This window comes from Prionailurus bengalensis, chromosome A3, assembly GCF_016509475.1.
Source record: "Prionailurus bengalensis isolate Pbe53 chromosome A3, Fcat_Pben_1.1_paternal_pri, whole genome shotgun sequence".
Lineage (NCBI taxonomy): Eukaryota > Metazoa > Chordata > Mammalia > Carnivora > Felidae > Prionailurus > Prionailurus bengalensis.
Window position 1 is genome coordinate 28,445,438 of NC_057354.1, and position 18,471 is coordinate 28,463,908.

The 18,471-nt window shown below is 49.0% G+C and overlaps 1 protein-coding gene across 1 annotated transcript in view; it reads right to left on the bottom strand.

The window, feature by feature from the left end:
* The window catches only part of FKBP1A (FKBP prolyl isomerase 1A), a 26,592-nt gene continuing 8,121 nt past the window's right edge, over positions 1–18,471 (bottom strand). The window contains exons 3-5 of the mRNA XM_043602710.1: positions 6,398–6,510; positions 3,019–3,188; positions 1–1,127 (exon numbers count right to left, since the gene is read on the bottom strand). Of these exons, the coding sequence (XP_043458645.1) occupies positions 3,060–3,188; positions 6,398–6,510 (242 nt within the window). The 3' untranslated portion in view covers positions 1–1,127; positions 3,019–3,059. The remainder of the gene's footprint in view (positions 1,128–3,018; positions 3,189–6,397; positions 6,511–18,471) is intronic.

An 18,471-nucleotide genomic window follows, 5' to 3' on the forward strand; every position in this document is an offset into this window, starting at 1 on the left:
TGAGAAAAGCCAGCATAAAGCACTTTTATTGCAATAATAAAACTTGAAACTTATACATAGTGCAGGGAGGTGGGGGTGGGGGATAGGCAGCAATAATTTCTCTCACCAAATCACTACACAGGACAGCAAAGGGGTGAGAGGGGGGGAGGAAAAGGCAGGAAACTCTGAGATCAGCAGGGGGAGCTGAACATCAATGCTGCACATCAAAAACCAGGAGATGCTGAAGCTGTGATGACCAGCATCATTTTTCTCAAGACAACACTCAAGGGTTTGTCATGATGGCTGGGCTTTCATCGGGTGTTGAGTGTCTACAAACAGCACCTTCAATTTAAACTTTCGATTAAAGTTTCTTAAAATTTAGGAAGTGGAGCTTGGATAGCTATGAGATTACAAAAGTCCTGAATATCCGTTAGAAAAACCACAGGATGGAGGGGCAGGGGGGGCGGGGGGGAAGCCAGGCCACGAAGAAGGCTTCAGAGGTCCCTGCTGGCCTGGGGACAGATACCTGTAGTGTCCAACATCGCAGTGAGAACCATCTGCTTCCAAAAGGCAGAGGGTTTAAGGGGAGGGTGGGGCAGGGCAGTGGAGGCAAAGGCTCTCCTCCCCCTCCCCATTTCAGTTTTGGGTAGGGCTTTTAATTCAACCCAAGGACATCTCTCAACTTGGAGATAATTCGGCCCTCGACAGCGCCTCAAATCTGCTATGGCTTTGCAGCGCAGCAGCAAGAATGTTTAATATATAATAGATAAAAATTTCATCCAAAAAAAAAAATAAAATAAAATAAAGATTCTTGCAACCCCCCCCACCCCCACCAATTCCTATTCTAAAATTAACCCATTACTTGTGCTGTTAATACTTGACTAATACTTAAGTGGAAACCTAGATCCAAAAGACTGAAACTGAACCTTCACCCCAAAACGAAAACGAAATAAAATGAGTAACTTGAGGTTTATGGCATATAGTTTAGGTCAACACACATACGAGGAGAAAGGGAAAGAGCGAAGCCGGGTGACAACACATTCAGTCGGGGTCGATGTTTATACAAAGAGTGTAGTGGAACATCAGGAGAAGCTCCATACGGATTCGCGTGTGCGCATCTGGAGGCGCCACATCCCTCCACGGCACATCTGTTGGGGACAGAAAACCTGTCAGTTCCAGCAGCACAGTGTCCTGCGTGCGCGGCGGGGGCGGACTCGAGGCTGTCTGCCACGGCAGGTCCCTTCCCCCAAGAGTTCCCAGGTCTCCCTTTGAACGAGCCACTTCCGCTCTGGCCGGGCTTGGCCGGGCTTGGGCTGGATTCCCAGGTGAGCAGTCTCCTTCCTGCCTCAATTGGCAGTTTTTTTGTTTTGTTTTGTTTTTAACCTAAGCTTATGTTTACCTGCTGAGGAGAGCAGTGACTGTACAGTTCCCCAAGGTCACTGGGTCTCCAAGCCGGACACATACAAGAATCACCTGGGGGACTTTAAAAAACTGCCAGTAATTGTGGTTAAGTGGCCGAAGGTGTGGCCTGGGCATCAGGAGGCTTCCCAGATGACTTCCGTGTGTACAACCCCACGTTGGTATATCCTTCATGTTGAAGGGATGTAGACAATGTCTGCAGTCTTTATTCATCTACTCCAACCTATAACTTTCCAGATCTGCCCTTGGGCTTTCCATCAAGAGCTTTGCAAGAGGGTCTGAGATGTTCTTTGGCTGTGTGTGGGGAGGTGTAGGCCAGGGTGACTCACAGCCCTCTCTCCCCTCCTTCTCCTCCCTCCATTCGACCAGATTTATAGAACGCTGGTATCCAAATCAAGATAATGCCAAGGCTCTCCTCAAATACTTTTACGTCCAAAGGGCTTAACTCTCAGAGAACAGGAAAGAGGGTTTAGATTAGGTATAGACCTTTGGGCAGACAGAGGCTCTGTAAGGAGTTCCTTCCTGGTAAGAATGACAAGTACAGAAGCCAAGGCCAGCAAACTGGCCCGGGTCTGTATGACCCAGGTATGTAGGGCTCAAAGCACAGGGAGAGGAAAAGAGCTAAGAATTTCAAAAGCCCTTGTGCTTAACGGAGTCCACAGCAGGACAAGGTTAGACCGTAACAGACAGGCTGGCAGCCACCTATGACCACTTTCGAACGAAGGCATTCTCCCTCAGGCCCCAGTTGTGGTCCTCTGGCTCCAAGGGCCAGGAAGGGGGCAAAAGTAGAGGTCTGGGGCCAGCTGGAAAGATGACACCATTCGTGTGTTTTATGATCCTAAAACCCACATGAAAAGTTATGAGTCATTACGACATGGAGTTTGGCTTCCTAGAAATGAGGGTAAAGGAAGGAAAACAAGCCCAGGAAGGGGTTCTGGTGCTAGTCTGCCACGGTCTGGAAGTGACCTCAAGTAAGGTCTTTCTCTCCAGGCCTCGGTTTCCTCACCTGTGACGCAGGAAGGCTGATCGGTCCCTAAGGTCCTTTCCTAGGAGTGTCTGGGAGTGTCCTCTACATTTCAAAAGCACGCCCTGGCCTCAGCTTCCCATGCACGGAAAATGAGCTGGCCTGTGCACTCCAGGGTCCTGGACTTGCCCCTGAGGCAGCTGGCTCGGGCGACAGTGCCTCTCTCACACCCCCTGACAGGCAGTGACCACACCCTACATGGCGAGGGGGCTGCACACACTAGGGCGGGGTGTGTAGTCCTCAACGGTCTTACTTCTACAGAACCAAAATGCTAGCGTTATAAATTTGGCCGTATTTCCGGTTCCCAGCTCGGTTTTAGTTTGCAAATTATATACAAAAACATACTTTATTTCAACAGCTACTATCAGCGGCCCCGTCCCAGTGAGTCTGCTCGACAGCACGTGCCTTTCCTTTCCCCAGGATGACCAGCTGGGGCATCTGAGGTGTATACCAGTAACTAAAATCGAAACACTACCCAATAGAGCAAGAACGTAGGGGGAAAACCCATGGCCTTTTTGGTTCTGCTACCCAGCAAACAGCCGGTAAACGGGGGGGTGCCAAGGCGGTAGGAGGCCCTTGGGCACTCAGCTCCTCACCCAAGAACGGGGCGCAGGGGGCTCGAGGGGGGCTGTCCCTGTCATTCCAGTTTCAGAAGCTCCACGTCAAAGACGAGGGTGGCATTCGGTGGGATGATGCCTGGGTGGCCGGTGGCACCGTAGGCGTAGTCTGGGGAGATGGTCAGTTTGGCTCTCTGACCCACACTCATCTGTAAAAAGAACAAAGAGAGAGACTCAGTTGGACACCCTCCCCAGCTGTCCCTGTAAGAAGCAGGGCCGTTTACCGGGGTGTGCTGGTACAGCATAGCGGGACGAGGACAGCGACCGTGCGGAACATGGAGGCTGACAGTCAGGCTGCGCGATCTCTGCATCTGGCTCTCAGGGGCCCAATGGCAGATAAAAACCACCTTTCTGCCCAGGGCTTACTGACCCGGCTCTGGGCAGCCAGCGCCACAGAAGTGTCACCACTCAGTCCTTTGGTGGCCTGTCACCCAAAGCATATGTGTGTGGCACCTACACTCTTAAAAAAGTATTCTGATCAAAACTCCGCTTTAAAAGAAAACACATACACGCAGAAGGTAATATATGGGGTAGTCTACTTTTTCTGTACTTTATTGATACTTCTAGTCAGACATATAGAAAACTTTTTAAAAAACATGATTTTACAAAGAAGCATGTATGGCATGTTACCAATAGTGTAAAAAGAGGGAAATATTTATATACTTGTATCTTGCCTAGATAAACAGAAAACACCTTTGGAAGGACACAAATAATACCAGGTTTTTCATGGGGAGGAGACAGTACAGTGGCCAGGGTGGAGGGAAATTTTTCACTTTAAAAAAATACATTTGGGGGCACCTGGGTGGCTCAGTCGGTTGAGCGTCCGACTTCGGCTCAGGTCATGATCTCACAGTCTGTGAGTTCAAGCCCCGCATCGGGCTCTGTGTTGACGGCTCAGAGCCTGGAACCTGCTTCGGATTCTGTGTCTCCCTCTCTCTCTGCCCCTCCCCTACTCTCACTCTGTCTTTCTCAAAAATAAATAAACATTAAAAAAAGAATACATTTGTCCTTTTTCATTTCCAAATCAAAACTTACATTAAGTGAGTTTCAATATATATTTTCTGAACGGTGAGCAGGCTCTCCGCTCTGCCCACCTTTCCAGCACTCTCCGCTAAGCCCTCCGTTGTGCACTCCTGGCTCCCTGACCCAGCCCAGGAGACAGCAACTAAGGACAGAGCTGCAGGCTGCGCTCCTCTGACACAACTCAGAAACCGTGTTCCCGTCTCCTTTGGCAAACAAGGACGGGCTGAACTACGGTGATAAGGGTAGTTAAAAGCATTATGGCTTAATCTAATGAACTTCAAAACGTTCGTGTCCTGGGGCGCCTGGGTGGCTCAGTCAGTTGAGCATCTGACTTCTGATTTCAGCTCAGGTCATGATCCCAGCGCTGTGGGATCGAGCCCTGCCTCAGACTGCCCTGAGCATGGAGCCTGCTTGAGATTCTCTCTCTCTTCCTCTGCCCCTCTCCCCAGCTCACGCTCTTTCTCTAAAATAAAATAAAAAAATTTTAAAAAGATCATGTCCTTTTACTCAGCAATTCTACTTCCAGAATCTTCTAACAACCCGAAATGCTCATTATAAGGGGAGTGGTTCCACTGGCACATCTGCAACATGGGTCAGCCACCAGAAAGAACACAGTGGCCTTAAATGCACTAACACGGAAAGATGGCCCAGACACAGCTAGAGGAAAAAAAGCAAGCTGCCAAAGCAGTACCTGTGGCAGGACTGCGTACCTGGAAACATGTAAAAGCAAAACAAGGATCTCAGAAGAAAGGGAAAAGGGGCACAAGGTAAGCCCCCTTCTTCCTGTGCTTTTAACTCGCTCAAACAAATACCCCGTGGAGTTTCAAAGATGCTCTATGCAGGTGTCAGACCACTCAGACTTCTCACAAGTGACAGAGCTGTGGGTCCAGGGGGAGGCTGGGCATCTCCCCAACGCCCGCTAGGCCTCACCAAGACTGGGATGTAAAACAGGCTGATAACATTATCTCGGGGGCAGCTACGGCTCTTGGAACACAACGCAGTCATTGTTCCAGTGCCGGAACAGCCACAGAAGATGGCTGTGGTGTGGACAATGGGTGGCATGGTCGCTGGGGGATGGGCTACAGACCAAGAGCCAGCCAGACGAGGGCAGTGGGGTCAGAGATCTCCAAAGGGAAGTAAACCATGAAGATCCTCTCTCCTTCTCGCACTGCCAACCCTCTGCCCTGCAGGAACAGAAATCTAGACGCTTGGGGGGTGGGGTGGCTTAAAGTTTCTGCAGGTTAAACAGTTCATCTGGAGATAAATCAGTGTGTACTCTGGAAAAGAGAAAGACAGAAATCTTTCTCTCCACTTTGGTTACATTTCAGTTCTCTTTGGTGGAAGGAAAGAGACTAATTACTTATGACACAGGGCTGACATAAAGCCCCGAGTCTCAGGACGCTGGAACCTGGTCAGCGCCGAGAAAAAACCTGCTGGGCTCGATGGAAGGCTAGAGCCCAACTGAAATCTGGCAACCCTGGGTCCCCTGTTGTCCACTGGGAATTCTGTCATGTTGGCAGAACAAAAGCTGTTTACACTAACGGGGAGGAAGGGCCGAGGAAACGGACTCAAGACAAACAAAATGACTCTCTCCAGGAGTATGACCTCTCGGAAGCGGTCTGACACAACAGGGCCAATAATAAGACAAATGCAAATTAAAACCACACCAAGACCACATTTTTTTTTCACTCGCTGTACTGTCCTGAATCCAAAAGTTTAACGACACACTGTGCTGGAGGGGCTGGGAGGAGACAGCGCCCTCACAGCCTGCTGGTGGCAGCTCGGTATAATCCCTACGGACGGCAACTTGGCAAAGTGTCAAAATACAGCGTGCACAGCCAGTGAAGCCCTCACCCCGACTTCTGAGAGTCTGCCTACGGCAACGCTCACACAAATGAAAAAATTAAGTCCGCACAAGACTGGTCACCGCGGCACTGTTTATGACAGCAAAGCACTGGAGATGACCATCAATAGGGTACCGATCAAGTCAATTACTGTCCACCCACCTAAGGGAATGTGGTAAGAGAGCCTCCTCCCCTCTTTATGTGCAGATAGATATATAAAGCGTGAAAGAGAGATTCAGTGAAAAAGCAAAGTGCAGAACACTGTGTGGGTCCACAGGGGGGAAAAAAAAGTACGTGCTTGAAAAAACTCTACAGAAAACGTTAGTAACATGACTTGCTGGGGGCGAGGGGACTGGCAAGACGGGGTGGGACGGAAAGTGAAATTTTCCACTTACACCTTCACTGATTTCTGAACCACGTGAATGTCCTAGCCACAAGCATCATTTAAAAGGTAAACACTAGGAAACAAAACAAAACAAACGAGAGCATACCTGGGCAACCCCTTCTTCCCAGCCTCGGATCACCTCCTGCTTGCCTAGCATAAACTTAAAGGGCTTGTTTCTGTCCCGGGAGGAATCAAATTTCTTTCCATCTTCAAGCATCCCTGTGAAAAAGGGCAGTTGTAACATGAGCGACAAGGAGTGACGGCGCGACCGGTCAGACGCTGGCGGCAGAGTGGCCGTCCCAGACGCCAGCGCTGAAGGGCCCGACAGGGCGTCCCGCGTCCTCCGGGGGCCTCCGCAGCTGGGACGGGCCCTCCGCCCGGGTCTGCGCATGTTCTTCCCGCCTCCGAGCAGTGGGCCGGGCCCCAGAGGCAGGCGGCTGTCTACCTGGTGTGAGAATGGGGAACTGCGCACTCCTGATGGGGCTTCCCGGCACCCCTGCCCCCGGGCTAAGAGTCGCCGTGGGCCCCGGAGGCACACGCGACAGCTAAAAGTCACACACAGCCCAGGAGCCAACAGGCCTTCCTTGATGGCGGGCGGCGGCACAACCGAACCGAACTGGAGGACACCAGTGGGCGTCGGACGGCCAGAGAGGCGGCTGTGCAAGAGCCACCGCAAACCTCTCCCGGTGGCCCCCAGGCAGCTCCAGCCGAACTGCGGGCAGGGCTTCCACCCGGAGTCAGCGACGTTGCACGCACTCGATCCTCCACCAGTGCTGTCCCCATTTCACAGAGGAAGGAACTGAGGCAGAGGGAAGGGAAGCCGCCTGCCCAAGCTAGACTAGCAGTCCAAACGCCACGTTCATTGGACTACCCACGTGTCCCGGGAGCCGGACAAGCCACAATGGCAGCCACTATTCAAAGGGGGACTTGCAGAGGTGGAGACGCCAGAGGGTGAATGCCACAACAGGGACATACACCTGCAGCCCCTCCTTCAAAGACGACCGTCTGCGGTGGGTTCTTGGGAAGCCAGAGGGACCGACGGGAGAGCCGTCCATCCCAGACTGGAAGGGCAAGCCAGTTGTTGACATACAGCTAACAGAGCAGGTTTCACTAGGGGCCGCGGGGCGGGGGGGGGGGGGGCTCCATGGTTCTAAGCATCGCTCAGGCGACCCCGTGAAACACAGAATTCTGTTGAGTTTGGCCACTTCTAGAGGAGGAGGGAAACCCTAACAAAATCCCAACTTAAAAACAATGTCAAGACTTGTAAGCGGGACGGGGAAGCAGAGAGCAGTTGAGAGCTTTATCAGAGCCACCAGACTAGCTGTACTTTGACAAATAGGAAATGGGCAGTGGCGGGAACGGGAACTGCTGTCCTCACGGAGCAGGAAGGCAGACAGATGTCCCAACCAGAGCGGGTGCTGACCCCGCCGGAAGCCTAGAGCTGGGAGCTGAGGACCATGAGGCAGACGGGAGGACGGGGCCCCACCCCTGCCAGGTCAGTGCACAGCCAGCAACTGAGGCCCCACGACCAGCAAGCTGGGGCGTACACGGAGCTCATCTCTCCACCAGAACACAACTACCACCAGATGAAAGAAGTGACAAATGACAGGACTTGAACAGTTTCCTATAAATGAGTAGCTGGGAGAATAGGCGTCCACCTTCACTGTAGACAATCCCCTGTGGGCTCTACTGCACACACAGAACCCAGCCTAACTGAACCCCGCATCAAGGGTGAGAGCAGACAAGGAGCTGGATTCTCAGAATCCGCTCTTTGACCAGCCAGAGAGCCTTTCCATGCACCCACCGAGACGGCTTGCAACAAAAATAAGGAAATCAACTCCAAGGCTTAGTTAACTCACCCAAGGTCAGAGTCAGTGGGTAGTGGGGCCTGGCTCCAGCAAAAGGCTTTCATTTAGCCCAATGGGGACTGAGAGCTATGAAAGAGACCAAAGACCAGAAACAGCCTCTTCCTGGTCTGTGTTCTTTTAAGGAGACCTTGAATAGAGCCCCAGGGCTTCCTAAGCAGCCTTGATATGTAAATCACTAGGTGAGGAAGCCCCCTGGGAAAGAGCCTAGAAGACAGGGTGGTCCCTGACCTCTGAGCCCTGCCTGTGAAGGCTGGCTGGACAAAACACACAGAGAAAGAGGCGCCTGGGTGGCTCCGTCGGTTGAGTGTCCGACTTCGTCTCAGGTCATGATCTCGCAGTTCATGAGTTTGAGCCCGTGTCGGGCTCTGTGCTGACAGCTCAGAGCCTGGAGCCTGCTTCGGATTCTGTGTCTGCCTCTCTCTCTGTCCCAACCCACTCACATTCTGTCTCTCTCAAAAATAAATAAACATTAAAAAGAAAAATTAAAAAAAACAACAACACCACACATACACACACACACACACACACACAGAAAAACCTTAGAGGGCCATCTGGAACCCAGGCTGTTGCACATTCCACACCCTTGGAAAATCCAGACCAAGTACTCCCATCCCTCTTTCCAACTGAACAACTTTCCAGGAGCAGCAACAGCATGGCCCAGGAGATGAACTGGAATCAATCTAAGCCTTTCACCAGGGTTGGTGTGGAGTGGGCACATGGGCCAGTTTGGGCACTAGGATCAACTGCGAAGTCTACTGGAGCCCTGCTGGAAAGACCTGCCTCATGGGTAAAAAAAAGAAACCCATTCAGGAAGAAAGCTCCTGCCCTCCCTTCCTGTTGAAAACCATCATGTGAGGCTGTGATGTCTGGAGCCTTGGCAGCCACTCTGTAACCATGAGAAGGTCAGGAGTACCACAGAGTAGTTGTCCCATTGTTATGAACCAGCCCCACACCGCCTCCCTCAAGCTTTAGGTTCTGAGGTGGTTAAAAATCTGCTTTGCCTTAAGTCAGCTGAAATATTACTGAAAATAACCTAACAGGTATGAGGTGACCCTTTACTGGATATGTACACAACACACACCCCACTGCAGTGCTGCCATGAGGGGGTAAAACTGGAGCTCAACAACTCACACCACAAAGAGCCGTCACCGTTCTGACAGCAGACCAGCGTGCCCTGCCAGGACCCAGGACACATAAATGTTTATCAACAAAACAAGACTTACACGTAATAGTTACGACATGCGATGCACTTCTCATTTTTAAAAAGAAAGCTGATTGTGACCCCCTAAATTTATGTCATAATACACTACTGGCTTGCAACTCACAGTTTAAAAGATATCGTAAACCTGGGTGCCTGGGTGGCTCAGTCTGTTGAGCGTCTGACTCTTGATCTTGGCTCAGGTCATGACCTTGTGGTTCGTGGATCAAGCACCACATGGGGATCAATGCTGGCAGTACGGAGCCTGCTTGGGATTATATCCCTCTCTCCCCCTCTGCCTCTCCCTTGCCTGTGCTCTCTAAATAAATAAATAAACATTTAAAAAAATTTTTTAAAAATACAGTGTATCTACAAAACAATCAGCCTCTTTCAGCCAAATATGAACATGACCCCAACCAGGGCAAGATCGTGTTCTGACTGCAATGAGAAACCACAGGGTATGGGGACAGACTCCCTACACTTCCCTTTCATACCTGATCAAATGCATTGCCAAGCTATCTCCAGATGCTTACTGTCTGACCAGTTCCAGGCCAAACACACAAGGTGCTACCTGCTGTTGAGCCAACCTGGAGAAATGGATGCTCTTCAGTGCAGAGACTGTGGGTCTGGGAGCATGTCTGTCTAGCCCCAGATCTCTTCAGGTTTTCTGGGACACTGAAGGACAAAGCCTTTCCCTACTATTTTAAGAAACCAGAGAAACCAAGAAGGATTTCTAAGTAAGGGGGCTGTAAGCAGGAGCTTTGCTGAGGATCCTTATTCTCCTCCCCTATTTCAGATGAGCTGTTTCTCCTGGGACAAGGACATGAGCCTTGCTCCAGAACTTCAGACTACCGTTCCCACCTGTCAATCGCACCTACTCCCACTTCCTTGGAGGAGAAATCTTCTTAAGGAAGGGTGGGTGGTGGTGTTGGTAATGGTGGGGTGCCTTACGCCCGAGGAGGGGTTATCTTATAATCTAAGTCTGAAGGGTAAACACCACCTCTAGAGCTGAGCAAGATGTCACGCAACTGGCATAGGCTATACGGGCAAGGAGGGGCTAGAAGGAGGGCTTCCCCAATGGGGAGGAAAAGACCACCTTATATATGCCTGTAAGCTGTCAGGCCAGGTGAGGAGGTGATGTAGAAGAGGAAGCAGTGTCCATTAAGAAGGAGCAATGGATATGTGTACAGTGTTTTCTGGAGCGGGAATTAGGTTGGTCAGTGCCAAATGCAGAATATGACAGAAGCTGTTACATCAAAATAGCTTTGGCAAAGGTGGAGTATTGGGGATCAGATTTACCCTCCCACGAAACAAACAAACAAACAAACAAACAAAACCCACACAGAAACAAAAACAAAATGAAATGCATGAAATAAACACATGAAATAAAACACAAAACAAAACCTCCATCATGAAAAGAGAGAAAGATGGGAATGCAAGCTGGTGCAGCCGCTCTGGAACACAGTATGGAGGTTCCTCAAAAAACTAAAAATAGAACCACCCTACGACCCAGCAATCGCACTACTAGGCATTTATCCATAGGATACAGGTGTGCTGTTTCGAAGGGACACATGCACCCCCATGTTTATAGCAGCACTATCCACAATAGCCGAAGTATGGAAGGAGCCCAAATGTCCATCGATGGATGAATGAATAAAGAAGATATGGTATATATCTACAATGGAGTATTACTTGGCAATCAGAAAGAATGAAATCTTGCCATTTGCAACTATGTGGACGGAACTGGAGGGTATTATGCTAAGTGAAATGAGTCAGTCAGAGAAAGACAAAAATCAGATGACTTCACTCATATGAGGACTTTAAGAGACAAAACAGATGAACATAAGGGAAGGGAAACGGGGCGCCTGGGTGGCGCAGTCGGTTAAGCGTCCGACTTCAGCCAGGTCACCATCTTGCACTCCGTGAGTTCGAGCCCCGCGTCAGGCTCTGGGCTGATGGCTCAGAGCCTGGAGCCTGTTTCTGATTCTGTGTCTCCCTCTCTCTGCCCCTCCCCTGTTCATGCTCTGTCTCTCTCTGTCCCAAAATAAATAAAAAACGTTGAAAAAAAAATTAAAAAAAAAAAAAAAAAAAAAAAAGGGAAGGGAAACAAAAATAATATAAAAACCGGAGGGGGACAAAACAGAAGAGACTCATAAATATGGAGGGTTACTGGAGGGGTTGTGGGAGGGGGGATGGGCTAAATGGGTAAGCGGCACTAAGGAATCTATTCCTGAAATCATTGTGGCACTATATGCTACCTAATTTGGATGTAAATTAAAAAAAATAAAAAAGAAAATTAAAAAAAAGAAAAGAAAAGAGAGCAAGAGACAGAGAAATAACCCAGATAACAGCTAAACATGGTTTTTAAGACAAGACTCTGGACACTGCAACAAAAGACAATGATTCCTGAGAGATGGGAAACTAGCAAGGCGAGCCGAGCCCTACGACTGCCCAGCTTAAAGCCTTGGGCATTTCCGGGGAGAGGGACCTGGATGGAGCTCAAAGCAGCTGGGAGTCCAAAGGACACAAACCAGGAAGGAGACAAGTGTAGAGTGAAATCCCCGGAGATTTACAGAGGGTCCCTCTTGAGTATTCAGCAGAATACTAATCAGCACACATGTTTAAGGAAACTACTTAAGGCCAGGAAAAGAAACATCTAAAGGATGGATTAGAAGGAACAGTGCCCAGTGCTTACACAGAGCTGGGATCAGTGACTGTTCCGCTAGCCAGACTGGAGAAAATCATGGTTTATGAGGCACTGAGTAGGAGGATATCCAGAAGATCTCATCTCAGGAGTGGGGGATAATCAGCCCCAAACTGAGCACTGCTCCAGACCCACCTAACAAATCATAAAAACAAGATCCAAAAGGATCAAACTGCTTCCAAGTAACTTCAGTGCTTCTCAGTACAAAAGCTCAAGAAGATTTATAGGAACAAAAATAGCCAGCACCTCAAAAGGTAAAATTCACAATGTCTAGCATCCAGATTAGCACACATGCAAAGAAGCGGGAGGACACGACCCACAGTGAAAGAGACTAACCAATCAACTGAAACTCACCCAGAGCTGACAGAGTTGTCAGAATCAGTAGAGAAGGGCAGTAAGATTCAAACCAAAGGTCCAAAGATGACAATGACAGTGGGACGGAACAAATGGACACCCACAGGCAAAGAAGTAAAAACATGGACCTATACTTCACATCAAGTATCAACCCAAAAACTGTAAACATGAAACCTATAAAACTTCTAAAAGAAAACACAGGGAAATAATCTTTGTGACTGTGGGTTAGGCAGAGATTTCTTAGACATGAGGCCAGAAAGCACCATCCATAAAAGGATAAACTGAACGTCATCAAAACTAAAAACTTCTGCACTTTAAAACGTACTTTTAAGAGAATGAAAAGTCAAGCCACAGACTGGGAGAAAACCTTTGGAAAGCGTGTATTTCATAAAGAACTTGTGTCCAGAATATATAAAGAGCTCTCAAAACTCCACAATAGGAAAAGAAAGAGCTCAATTAAAAAGGGACAAAAGATTGGAACAGATACTTCCCTGAAAAAAGGCAAATTAAAACCACCAGGAGATATGACGACTACTGAATTAGAAAGAGTACAACTAAAAAGACTGATCATAATCACGCACTGGTGAGGATGTGGAGGAACTGGAATTCCCACACGCTGCTGCTGACGGGAATATCAAGTGGACCGACCACTGTGGACAACAGGCCGGCCGTTTAAGTGAAACATACACCTCCCATACGACCCAGCCATTCCGTTCAGCCTGGATAAATATCAGCCTGTGTTCACACAAAAAGACATATACATATATGCACAGCAGCCTCCCTTGAATAGCCAAAAACCGGAACAACCCAAACATCTGCCAACTGGTGAATGAACAAACCACATCCACACAGTAGGAAAACTATTCAGCAATAAAGAAGAATGAGCTACTGATACATGGGAACAGCGTATCTCAAAATAATTATGCTGAGCAAAAGAAGCCAGACAAGGGTGCATACACTGTACAATTCCATATATACAAAACTTTAGAAAATACAAACTCTGCTGACAGAAAAGCGCACCAGTGGTTGTTGGGGATGGAAAGAGGAGGTTTCAGAGGATGACGAAGGGACATACCAAAACTTAGGAAATTGTACACATTAATTGCAGTTTATCAAACATCAATGAGGCCTCTACAAAACTGGGGGGTTTTTCCGAAAGGAAAAAAAAGTGAAAAAAGTGTGCTTCACTGGAATCCTACGTGTGTTTACCTCCTACACCCAAGCTGGCGGCGGATGGCGAGGGACTTCCTCTGTTTAGGGAGGGGGCAAGGAAAGCAGGCGGCCCGTCAAGTCTCAGCAGTTGCTCCCAACTCTGGACATCTGTGTGCCAGGACCGGGAGCCCTTGAACGGTGAAACCACCTGCCAAGTCAGTGCCGTAATTTCCTAGAGAAAGCACGCTCTGATGAGAGAAGGCAACTGAGGTTACAGTTCAGACCTGACAGCTGACACTCTAAGCTCCAAAGGGCACTCCCAGCAGAAACCAGCAACGGCATGGCCCTCCATTTGCGGAACCGACTGACGTCCCTTCTGACTACACACAAACCTGTGCCTCATGGTCCACAGACCGCCTGGGATGGCTCCATATTCTCCCTCTCGAGAATGAGTTTTTGTCTCTCCTGACTGAACGCAGCTTAAGGTCACAGACCTGGACGCAAAGTGCTATGTCCCTGTACGTGCTGTGTACTCAGTTCCACCCCTGGCACCCGCAGTGCTGGCGGCACTCGCGACTACTTTAAGATTGGCTCTGCCTGCACGATTTTTAAGAATCAGCAGGACAAGCAAGAGGCTTCCATATTTAGACCTCTTCCCTGTACGGTAGGAAGGATCTGAGGGGTAATCCCAGAATGGCAGCTTTTACTTCCAGCACCTCTGAATTAGTAATCAGTGAGAAAAAATGTGAAAATCTGGGGGTCTCCAGTTAAAAGCACAAGCCTGTGTGAAAGGGTTGCAGGAGGGAGTGTTAAAGCAGCCTCTGGCTGCAAGACCGTTTATGTCACCTTTGTCTGAGTTTCCTCCCGAACGATTTAGCTGTTCCTTTGGGGAAGAACCAGACTCCAATCCCTGGGGAGGGAGCAGGGCTTAAAAAAAAAAAAAACTGTGGGGAACAATCTCAAGTTCACCTCCCCCACAGCAGCCTGCTCTTTCCTGCTGCTCTTCTGTTTCAGGGTGTGCTCGCTCAGAAGGAACCAGCGAAGGCAGACCTGGCCAGCAGCTGCTGAGGAGCACGTGCCCTCGGACTCTGCTCCTGGTACTTGGTCCGAGTCACTGCCCAAGAAGCAGTGATTAAGACCCAAGGCCAGGACGTGGAGACTCGAGAGGACCGCTGGGTTATTATTTCACTAATAATCCGACAGAAATGGAGCTACCTCCAGGGCTTCAGGGGGGCAGCACCCCCATTTCCCCCCTACAGGGTAAGGGAAGTGGCTGCACGAAGCACGGGTAGTGAGGGCTCCGGCACCTGTTGCAGCTCAAGCTTGTGACTCACAGTGTGGTTTTCGGCTGCGGGTGGAATCTTTGCAGGTGGTTTTCATAGGCACTTTGCAGGGTGCAGAATTTATAAAGTTTTTAAATTAAAAACAAAAAACCCAAAGCTAAATCACACGATGACAACAACAAAGAACATCCCAACCTCCAAACAAAACAAAGCTCTTGCCGTTTACAGTTGGAAGAGGAGAAAGGATTTCTATGTTCAATTCGACACATATTTTCTTTTATTAATTTTTTTAAATGTTTATTTTTGAGAGACAGAGCACGAGCTGGGGAGGGGCAGAGAGAGAGAGGGAGACACAGAATCCAAAGCAGGCTCTAGGCTCCAAGCTCCAAGCTGTCAGCACAGAGCCTGATGCAGGGCTCGAACCCACGAACCAGGAGATCATGACCTGAGCTGACATCGGCCGCTTAACTGAGCCACCCAGGTGTCCCTCAACACGTATTTTCTTAATTTTTTTTCCTTAACGTCTACTTATTATTGAGAGATAGAGAGCATGAGCATGGGAGGGGCAGAGAGAGAGGGAGACACAATCCGAAGCAGGCTCCAGGCTCTGAGCTGTTAGCACAGAGCCCAACGTGGGGCTGGAACTTACAAACAGCAAGATCATGACCTGAGCCGAAGTGGGAGGCTTTAACCGACTGAGCCACCCAGGCGCCCCTCAACACGTGTTTTCTTAAGTACAAAAGAACAATGGTTGAATGGAGGTGGGGAAACTGAACTGAAAGTCACCAATTTTTCTGCAGACGTGCATTTCAAAGCCACCTGGAACATTCTCAAATGGCTGTACTGACCTAGATACAAATGGATGTACCGACCCAGGCTTAGCTGTTTCCTTCTCCTCCTTATGTACAGAAGTTTCCTCAACAGCCTTTAACTTAACTGCCCCACCAAAGACTCCTACAAACCGTAGCACGCACAGCCCCAGAGCGGAGAAAGAGCCTGTATCTCCTAGTCTCTAGTGATGCTCGTTTCTTTTTTCCCATGTGAGCTTTATGCTTAACCAAGGGCTGGTCAGCTATGCTGACTCCCAGACTCACTTATGTTAGTTATACTTACTGAGTAGAGAAAACATAATCAAACAGTATGCAAAAAAATGAAACAGGAGTGTGAACAACAACAAAAAAAGAGTGGTCCTAGCTGTTTGGAAAGACTCAATAAAGGCAAGTCACTGAAAAATACTGCTCGTGAGTAACTGTGTGGATGAGACGGATGTATGTCTGAAGAAAGAAATCTTAAGAATATAGAAAGGTTGGGCGTTGAGATGACCTCCCAACAGTCCTTGCTGTTTTGGCTTTAAAAGAATCCAAATTAGTTTTTACAAGAACCTTGACGGGAAACTCTACCAGAAGAGCCATCCTAACAGAAAGACATGGGCCTTGAGTAAACGATTTATGTTTGGATTTGAAATAAAATGTTTAGAGAAGTCATGTCATTTTTACGATCAACTACCCACTTGTCCCCATCATGATGAATGAAAAGAGACTCTACACCTGAGGTAGCTAAGACATATGAATTCAAAGTTTATGTCTCATGTCCATTTCCAGGCCTCTGGGTTTGCACTCCCAGGGCAACCTTCCTGAACTGGGAGCTCTGACAGCCCCATGAACGTGGTAAGATTGAAGGCCAATTGCCTACCCAAAGAGAGAGCCGGCTTCTTCCCCACCATTGCACAAACTGAGCACAAGAACACATCCCCTCTGTTATCTGGAAATGCTCCTAAACTTTTGCTAAATCTCTTTAGATTCTATGACCAGAAGTGTATTTTCAAAGGAGATCCCATGATGGGAAGTACACAAACCAGAATAAAATCCTTGTGGGCATGCCTCTCCATCTTCCACTTTATCATAATATGAGTAAAAATACCGCCACATTGTATCTCATGGGGCGGGGTGGGGGAGAGCACACAGAAGGAAAACAATACTTAACAGTGGCTATTTGGTAATGGTAGAAATATGCATGATCTTTAGCTTTTCTTCTTTTCCAGAAAACACGGAGGCGGGAGGCTGTAGGGTATAATGGCGTGAGTTCTGGGGCTTGGGCCCAGATGACTATAGTAATCCCCTCCCTGGTATCCCTGGGTCTGCCCTTTCTCTCCTACAGTTTAAACTTGACACGGCAGCTAGAGGGACATTCTTTTAAAATACAAGTCACACCCTACTACTCCTCTGCTCAAGACCCTCCCACGGCCCCCCCATCTTATTCAGAACAGAATCTCAAGTCCTGAAAATGGCCTAGGAGGCCCTGTAAGAGCTGCCACCCCACACTGCCATCCCTCTGACTTCATCCCTGGTGACTCTCATACTTCTCCACTGCAAGAACATTGTTTCCTTCTGTTCTGTAGACACACCAGGGAGACGCCCACCCCAGGGCCTTTGTGCCTGTTGTTCCCTCTGCCTAAAATGCTCTTACCAGATGGTCACATGGATTACTCCCTCACATCCTTCAGGTCTTGGCTCAAATGTTACTCTCTCATTAAAGTCTTCCCTGGTCTATCTAAAACTAAACCTTCTCCTGTCCCTTCCTTCGCACTTACTGGTTAACATACAATATATCTTCGCTTATTAATCACTTTCCCACTACAGTGTAAGATCTACGAGGACGGGCACTGTGTCTTCTTCAGTCCTATGTTCTTGGTGCTCGGAACAGTGCCTTGCACATAATCGATCGTAAGTGCTTGTAGAGAAACCAAAGGCACCCTTTCCCCCTCCAGGCCATTGCACACACTTGGCAAGCTCTCCCCTCCTGCCGGCCCAAGCCATACACATCCAAGACCACGTGGCTCTTCCACTCCAGGTGGGGGCTGCTCAAGGCCCTTCTCTCGAAAAGGTAGGCGCAGGGGAAGGCACTCCCTCAAGGTAAGCACCTCAAGGGCAAGGCTGAAGCTTTCCCCAGCTCCTAACATGTTTGCTGAATGACTGAGGGAAGGGCTTGGTGTGCTGCCCTGTGTGTAGTAGGCGTGAGAGAAAACAGTCACAATTTTATTAATCCACGGGGATTGGGCAAAGTGCAGAAGGTAGATTCTTGCTCTTATTCTAGCTTAAAGGAAACAGAAACATTATACCAGATGTAACAGGAATGTGGCCTTTCTCCACTCCAGCTAGAGTCCTAAGTGACCACTATTCAAACTGTCCCTGAGAGACTCCATGCCAGGCACTGATGGGGAGAGGCCCTGGAAAACACCACCACTAGGCCTCTGGCCTCCTGAAGCCTGCAGTCTACTGGGGAAAGGGTGGGTATAACTGTATACTACCTGACCGTGAGGAAGGCCATGAAGGAAATGGACAGATGCCTTGCCGGAGAATCCAAGGTACGTGTGTGATGCATTTGTGAAGAACCACTTTAGCCAAGGGTCAATCGGGGAAGACCCACTGAGGGGGTGCCATGTAAGTGTGATAGATAGGAGTCTGCCTGAGGTGGGGAGTGGTGGCACCTAAGCACAGGGCCAGAGAGTTCCCGGGGCGGGGGGGGGGGGGGGGGGCTTGGTGTGTGCCAGGGTGGTCTGAGCTCCTGGGAGGGGAGAGTAAAGGCACTGAGAACAGAAGACAGCACCCAGGAGAGGGCTGT